The sequence below is a fragment of the Lepisosteus platostomus genome, chromosome 3, assembly GCF_059453375.1.
Source record: "Lepisosteus platostomus isolate fLepPlt1 chromosome 3, fLepPlt1.hap1, whole genome shotgun sequence".
NCBI classification, from domain to species: domain Eukaryota; kingdom Metazoa; phylum Chordata; class Actinopteri; order Semionotiformes; family Lepisosteidae; genus Lepisosteus; species Lepisosteus platostomus.
Genome location: NC_142613.1, coordinates 32,779,904 through 32,788,702, shown reverse-complemented (window position 1 = coordinate 32,788,702; position 8,799 = coordinate 32,779,904). Strand labels below are relative to the sequence as shown.

General features: G+C 34.8%; 1 protein-coding gene across 1 annotated transcript; it reads right to left on the bottom strand.

Moving 5' to 3' along the window:
- Positions 1-389: 389 nt before the first annotated feature.
- tcf21 (transcription factor 21) lies at positions 390-6,647 on the bottom strand. Its single transcript, XM_088625294.1, has 2 exons — positions 6,064-6,647; positions 390-5,348 (listed from the first exon to the last, which is right to left on the bottom strand). Exons 1-2 carry the CDS (start codon positions 6,511-6,513, stop codon positions 5,259-5,261), a joined length of 540 nt encoding a protein of 179 aa, XP_088481420.1. The 5' UTR covers positions 6,514-6,647; the 3' UTR covers positions 390-5,258.
- Between the last annotated feature and the right edge of the window lie 2,152 nt (positions 6,648-8,799).

The window sequence follows — 8,799 nt, the reverse complement described above, 5'->3', positions numbered from 1 at the left end:
AGTAATAATACAATTTGGAACATGAATTTTGGACACTCTCTGAAGTATTTTCTTGGCTTATTCTACATGGTGCCTATAGCTGTCCTGTAATACCAAGCTATACTTATAACAAGAAGAATAAATGTTATTTGTTAAGCACCTGTCACACTGTCACATTTGTTAAGCACCAAGGACACTGTACATAATGATAAAATAAAAAAAGGAAAGCAAAAGTATTATGGATAGATTGTAGGGCAATCATACATAGTTCCTGGAATGCGATGCTCATGGAGGAAATAAAATATAGAAAGTGCTCCTGCACATCCTGATCTTACTTTAAAGGAGCTCACCAACTCAAGAATGTGTGGAGGCTATCTGACTAAGAAACCGCATTTACTGCACACGGACCATTTCTGCAAAGTCGAATCTTTATTTTGTTTTATAATGAAGATAACAGTCTGAAGCAGAATATAATGTCAGTTGGAAGAAAAAAGAAACAGAACCTTTACATTATGTTTACCACAGTAATGTATGTATACACAAACACAAATATTACATAATATTCTTGAAAGATTTAATAGAAAGACTTACAGATTGGATAATATATCTCGCTTTAATAACATAAAAGGTTATAGTGTAATCTTCAGAACATAGGACATTGAGTCATTTGTCAGAATTAAATAAATTCCAGAAAACAAAAGGATATATTTACCCACACCTGTGTAGTTAGTATTTTGTGAACCCTCCTCTGACAAATATACTACTAAATATACTTTTTGGTACTGAAACAATGCCACCTGTAGTGTGATATGAGGTTCTGAAACTTCTGAAGGTGGATTTCTTTTGTCCATTACTTTAGACAAAATTAAACTAGATCTACTAGTTTATTTGGGTTCCACTTGTGAACTGTTGTTTTGTTCAAACTACTTTTTTTTTCAAATCAGTTTGAATTGAGATTTTGGAGACTAAGAAGGCTAGCTTAAAACATTTCTGTTGTGTACAGTTAACAACTTCTTTGTTAATTTGGGTTCATGTTTTGGATCATTGTCACACTGGAATGCTATGTTGGAGCCAGGTGTGGAGCCAAATTTTCCTGGTACATGATGGAATTTATGATTGAAGGCTCAAAGTTTCAAAGATACAAAATAAATCCAAAACATAGTAGGTCCCTTTAGATTTCACAGAGGTTTTCTCAGCATGAGCTTCCTCAAACATGATGCAAAATGTAATGCTGATGACATGTCCAAAAAGTAAAATTATCATATCCTCTGCGCATAAAGACAAGGTTCCAGTTGTTATCCATGGTTTGGCAAATTCAAGTTGCCTCTTTTCATGGTTTGGCCTTTCCTCCTCCTGACAGGGCTGCAACTATACTAGTAGCCTTAAATTTAGTAATAATGAACACTGCAGTGGAACGTGATAGATTCTGATGTGGCACGTTCTTTAGTTTCATACATTTCTGAAATGTTGCTACAAACAAAACTTTGCTTCATCTGGTACCCACTTTAAGCATAACAGTCTTGGTATATATTGAGGGCCACGGTGAGGAAGCGAGGAGAGAAGCATATTGTTAATGAAAACATGTTTTCTTTTCTCTTTTTATTGCTTAATCCATTACCTTTCATTTCTGAGTTCTCAGGAAACTAAACCAACTCCTTTGGATTAAAGAATTACAGTACATGCCTGTAGTTCATGGAGCTAATAGTGCTAGTAAAGTTCTTTGTTACTGTAGGATTTTATGCGACTCTTATCAGAACTTTTAAACTGTCTAATCTTTCTTCCACCTCTTATGTTTCAATGACCGATTAAAAATAAAAGGCATCATGTAAATAAGACTATTTTCTGAGTGAAACATTTAGAATTTGTCCCCTTTGTTTCAAACTGCAAACTTTCCCCTCTGTGTTAATTACAGCTCAGTCTGTTAAACTGTTGAACTGAAATTAAACTGATCTAACTGAATACAGCTCTATGTAAGCGTTCTCTCAGGACTCAGGATCTGATGCTGTTTGGGCAGGGATCCAACAAAACAATTAACCATCTCTTCTGTCCATGGGAATTTTTGCTTTCTATCTCATTAATGACCATCCTCCTACAGCACAACATTTTACAGATCCCAAGCAGTCACGCAGCTGTCCCTGGGTAAGGCATCCAAGTTTATTTTCTCACTGGTGGTCTGGCCAGGATGATGTAGCTGCTTGCCACATCGTAGGGTGATGTATAGGGTGTGGAACTTACAACAGGAAGTTCTAGGGCTGAATGTATCTCACAACATTCCTAGGTTCTCACTCTTCACTGTGGAAACTTTTCACAGAAATTCAAAGCCTATGTGACATTTCCAAAACCCTCTGATGTAATCATATTGCTCATCTGGCGTTACGATGAGAAATTATGCCACTCATAAATGTGTTACTGCTCCTTTACTCATTCGGTGGACACCCAGATCCAGTGTGGTGTTGCCTGATTCACCACAGTAAAATATCTTCACAATTGTACTGTTCAATAATTAACTCATTAATCCAATTCATTTTCACCCCAAATCATCTTAATATTCAGACACTCAAATAATGAACTATTAGTGAACTATTATACCTCATGAACTATTCTATTGTTCTTCCTGACAATGTTTTTTGGGCATATCTTGAACTTGGCAGCCATGACAGCCACACGTTTTGATATAGCCTTTATGACTGTACTTTCGAAAAGAACAGCCATTGGGTGGTGTCCACAATACTGAAGAAAAAGTATTATTTACAGTATATGGTGCTTCAGGGAACTGAATAAGAAGAATACTTTTTACAAAAGTAAACTTTTATAGATTGTTTTAACTTTCTCTGATCTGTCTTGTCTGAAGATATTTGAATATTATCTGCAGGAATGGAATGCTTAAAATGACTTTTTTTACTCCCTTCATGAAGATGCACTTCTTGGAAAACCTACCAAGGTACTCAAAGTAAACTGATATTACACTGAAAATCTTAAATCCTGTTGAATTAATGAGAAAACCCACATAACTATGATGCTAAAACATTTCTGTACCATTTTGAGTTTTAAAAGGCACTGGTTTAGTCAGGAGTACTAGGCCGCAGGATTTGTAAAACATTTATGATTTCTTTATTAAGGTTGGTAATATATATATATATTTCCCAAGACAATACTCTGCAAATGACCTTTTTCCATCTGCTAAATAGTATAAAAAGCCAGCCATTTGGTATCCAGATAAGGATAATGGCACTTCAGTGTCTTCAAGAGGCTTGGCAGAAATACCAGATTAATTGAAGTTACTGAAACAGTTTTACAAACCCGAACTTGTTGGTAATAAGAAAAATTACAAAACACATTTTAAGGCTTTCACACTTACTTATTGCTTTGTTTTGCTGTTGGGTTTCTTATTTCTACATGTTTCAGTTCCACAACACCTTGCTGTATTAATAGTTTTTTTCTTTAGCACAGCCTATGTAATCTCATGATTATTTTAAAACTAAAGTAATGCAACCTTTAAGCAACTTCTCTAAGCATTTCCTCAGAGAAAAATGCAAGATGTGTAATATCAAAAACTTATGACATTTTATTGATGTAATGCGTTTTTACATTTTAGAATACCAAAGATCAATGTTTTTTATAAATGCTTTAAAAAAATTTCCTATTTAATTTAGGTACTTTACATATGTTAACCTTTAATTAAGATATCTTTATTTCAAATTCTAACTTTTCTGATTCTAGATGTATTTCCATGGCTAAGATGCACATATGAGTTTCTGAAAAATGTTCAATAGTACTTTGTTGACAGATGTTTTTGCAAATAGAACAAGTTAACAGTCAATAAATTATTAAATGTATTGTGAATGATTTTTCAGTGCAGCCCTTGTGTTCAAAATTGTTTAGAATATTATTCAGGAATTCGTACTTCAGAATGTTTGTTTTTTTAACTGTCGACGGCAGAAAATGCGTATCCAATTATTTTCTAACAGTAGCAGCTAATTGGGGTTGAAAAGATGGAAAACAGAATATGTGAGCAAATTTAATATAATACTAACACGTATGGAGGAGTATCTCCTACATTTGAATAAATATGCCTTCTTTTTAGATTCCTACTTTAGAAGTTCAATTTACTTTGCGAAGGCTATTTAATAGGCTGCACGATAATTTGCCGACAAAGGTTTACTGAATATCTATGTTTGTTTGTCGCTATAAATCCACGTTCTAGGGAGTAACCTTCTGCATAAATAACTGTCTGCATTATATAAACAGTGCGGTCATAACCCTAAGATTTAAACAAATGTGTCAGATCTGGTGCGTACTAGCTCAAAACTATAATATTTGACAGCTTAAAACATACCAGCTTTTAGCACTTTTTATGTCAGCTTGCGTATACCAGTTAATAAATAAGCAAGGTCCACGTTTTCTTTCTAATTCTTTCAAAGGGTATGCTTTTTCGAACTTTTGACGATATTGCATACAAGTGGAACTTAAAGAACAACAAAGTATTGTGATTGTTCTTATTAATGATTACTGTATTATCAATACCACAATATTTCTACTTTATGTTCATATAAGGAAAAAATATTATTCGAAGGTATTTCTACCACATGTAAAACTGTTACGCTTCCAGGCGGTTAAAGTTACATTTATTAATTAAACCCATTTATTTTTTATTCGGAAATGCAGAAGTTGAAACTGATAGCATGTGTTTGTTTTTTTTTACTAAGGAACTATTAGAACAGAATCATTAGTTTGTTTAAGCGAGTTAAAAACAATAAACAACGTTATCGGTTTCTTCTCTGTAATTGTTTTTGGTGTCTTTTTCCCTATAGGTGATGTGGAGACTTTATATTTTGTAACCAGCGATTTCAGAAAGAACACTAGAATATTCTTTTCACTAGCAAAAAGCAATAATGAAATGCATGTGGATGATTCCGAATATTTGAAAATGTTTATTTACAAGAATTATATAAAAAAACGCGGCTGGAAAAAATATAGTTATGTCTTCTTTTGTACAGCAATGACTATCAAAGTCACCTATAGATGTATTTGCAGCTATATGACAACAAACTCTTTATAAATCATTTTAGCATGATACAAATAAAACATTTAACAGCACTTGAACCAGCAAGGCGAACATAAAGTCAGCATACTTTAAATAACTTGTTTTTCCAGAGGAATGAATTGAAGATTTGGTCCCCTCTCGTGTCTTAATTTGTAAAATATCTTCTTAAGAGCAAAAGTTTTTCTCACATTTCTTTTCTTTTTGAAGCCCATTTTAGACATGTCCAACCGTCGAATCAAGAGGCTGTAGTTCCACACAATCTTGATGTATTCAAAACTTCTTTCAGTTCATTTTCTGGTTTTCCAGCAACCATGAAGGGCCATGTCTAAAAAATAATAATATTAATGAAATACAAAACAAACTGCAACATTGTTTCCGTTTTTATACGTTTTCTTTTTGCACTTCAACTACACCAAAGTGAATACAGTATATCGTAAGCTACAATGTGGCAACGGTGTTACCCACCACATACAGAAATACAAAAAAAGAATACTTAGTGACAAGATTTAGATTAAATAGTGAAATGTATTTTTTTTCATAGTGTTTTAAAGATAATGCAGGCTACTGCGTTACAGAACCGGGAAGGATGTCCATCTTTGATTATGATCTGCGGCACTATATGGATACAGAATAGCATAGACATGTATGTTTTGCGAGCTCTAAACAGTTACGCTACTTCAGCATGACATTTTTAAATAGTTTTTATTTGGCCTTCGCCTGCGTGGTAGGGAGCAAGTCAGTGCAAATATTTTCTCAAGAACCGACAATCCTCGGAGCAGTTAAAAACCGAGAAAGAAAAATGGTATGAGTGAATTGCTTGAAAAAGAAGGAAACATCTATTCTCATTACTCCTTTTACATAAATGAGAGTTGGGTATAGACAACGAAATTTCAACAACAAAAGAGAACCACGGTTTTTGACTAGATTTTAGAGATCCAGCGCAAACACAATTTCTTTAGATTTTCAATCTAAATGAAATACAGCATGTAGAATTACATTTTATGTGCTTTCAGTGAAAGCGTAAGGTAGCTCCTACTTACCAAATTGACTGGGTGTATGTACCCATTGTCATACTTATCGTTGGCCAGGATTTGTCTCAAGTGGGCTATATAGCTTGATGCCAGTCTCAGGGTGTCCAGTTTTGATAGCTTGGTGTCCGGCGGTACCCACGGTAAAGTAGTCTTCAGCCTGGAAAAGGCTTTACTCAAAACGCGCATCCTGGCCCTCTCCCTGGCGTTGGCAGCGTTTCTCTGAACCTGTTTACCCTCATGCGCCACTCCATTCAAAGAAATTTTCCTGGACGATGCTTTTCGCTTTTTTCCTGAAGCGCCCCTAGCCTTTGTAAGTGAACCACTCTCACAGTTTGAGCTCTCCTCTGTACTTTCGTTAGAGGTCCCTGAGTCTTTGCCAGACCCCAGTTTGAGGATGTCACACTCGGCCAGGTCTGTTTCATGAAGATCGTCAACGTCACTGATGGATCCCGTGGACATTTTCACAGCAAAGCTGTTCTAACTAGCTGCACGGTAAATCAGTATTGCTCAAAGGACGAAGGATGGTAAACCGGTTTTGCTCTGGAAAACATTCATGAGCAGTGTTTAAAATAAGGCTCTGGAAACCTCTTTTTGCGAACTGTCAATTTATCTCAGATGTGCAGGGGCGTGACTACTAGTGAGGGGGTGGGTGCCAAACATACAGTATGTATTTCTCAGGACAGATAGGCTGCCTGTTGCACGAAGTTGCACGAAAGAAAACAACAACAGAGAAACAATGTTAATTTGAGATTGTAAGTAAATAATGGGTTATTAAGCAACACGTGTTTGAAAATAACAGATCTCAACAGGGCCCCAAGGCACTGGAATCGAACTTGTAGGAACGAAAATACTGTTATTTCTTTATAAACCTGCATACTGTAAGGCTTTTCTGAATATCCCAGATACAATTCAGAAAACGATTACAATGAAATTCATAACACTTTTAATATGGCTTCCTCTGTAAAAAAAAGAATGAAATTTTTTTGTTATTAAGAGAATAGCAATAAGATATGTAAAATGACGTAAATGTTATTAAAAAATCAAAAAGCTTACGAAAAGACTAAATCCATGCATGGATATAATAAACGATAACGATAACTGATCGATCAGTTCACCCCCAAAAAATATTTCTGTTTTGTTTTTAAATTCATTTTTTGGATGAAAAAATATGGTTAAATGAAATGATTAATTAAAGTAAATGGTTACGACATTTTAAAAAAATAATCATATTTTATTGTTTGTTTTTATCGTATTTTGTATAATAAACAATGTTCCATGCATTAAGTAACTCATTTTTAGCTTTTTCTAATTATGTATTTCCTTCTTCTAACTGATAGGGATTATATACTGTATATATTTGTTTTAAAATATTGAGCTCACATCAAGTATGTGAAGTTAACGGTGCTGCAGTAACTGAACATAACCTAGTATCCAAGTCCGCTGCGTTTCACAGATTGCAAACTGCAAAAATGTCGGTATGAAACCTATTAAAGAGATGTAATAATAATAAGTTGCTCCTAGAAATACTCTTAAATATACTCTTACCTCCTGCAGTGGGTGCACTTAAGTGAGCAAGTATCAAGGTGCTTTTTTGCTTGGGATGGTTTTGCCTTACAGAGCTTGAAACACCTGTTCATGGTAGAATCGTATTTTTTGTCTTTCTTTAGCCTAAAATATGTTTTAGTTCTTCCGACAGTAGGAACAGAATATTGGGAGGAATTTCAGGAATCTTTGCATGCGTACTGTTAACAACACATAAATAAAGAAGATATCAATGGGATATGTCTCAAAACAGCAGGGCGACGTACTTCTCTATAGAGCATGGTTTTATTGGAGCTCCTAAGAAAAAAAAAAGACGTCTGGAATTGCAGACCTACAGTATCTAGTGAGGTGTTTTATCTAACACAGGCTTAGGATACTTATTGAAGCTTATGTATGTTAAGATATTTAACCTGATTAGAAAAAATACATAGGCATTACATATAGTTTACAACGTTTTTTTGATTGTATCTGTTTTTGGGTTTGCATCGCTTTATTAATATAAATCCGGAATCGTTTCCTACTTGCTTCGCGCTGTCTTTAGACATTTGTTACATTCGTCGGGGTGGAGCATGTTGATAATTGTATATATGGAGCAGGAAAGCCGGTACTTGCGGTAAAAAGATACATTTTCTTGCCGAAGACTAAAATCGGCTCTCCCATGTAAAGTTTTTGTTTTCATTTTAGTGTATCACAACCCCTTCTCCATTGTCATACTACCGCAGCTATTAATGGACCACTTTATCCTCGTCTCTGTACGGACGGCTCAAGTCTCAGGGAGGCGATCCACAAATCTAAAACGTAAAGCTACTGGCAAGGCCGTGTTTCTGGCCTTTCTTCATACAAAATTACAATCAACATCATAACATACAAGCTTTTAATATTATTTTTTGTTATTATAGTAAGATATGTTTGACTTCTATTGCAATAAAGTTGTATGTGCTTGTGCACATACGCATACTAGTAGTAAATAGATGTAGATATACAGCAGAAATTACCTATTCTGATACAGAGTGGAGTCAGCTTGTTTGTTTACATATAGCGGACCGCACTGAAAGCCATCTTCAGCAAAGAGTAGTGTACACTCAAAAACATACTGTATATTCCAGACTTTTCACTTTGTCTGGGTTTCACGAAAAACAGCATTTTTGTTCCATACAAATTAAAATGTTTTTGTCTTATTGTTTGAGTTGTTGAGTGTTGTGT

Excerpts from the sequence above, each read along its gene's own strand:
- tcf21 (XM_088625294.1), bottom strand. The coding sequence starts at position 6,513 with ATGTCCACGGGATCCATCAGTGACGTTGACGATCTTCATGAAACAGAC. Across the intron at positions 5,349-6,063 it reads ACATACACCCAGTCAATTTG|ACATGGCCCTTCATGGTTGC; the intron begins GTAAGTAGGAGC and ends ATTATTTTTTAG.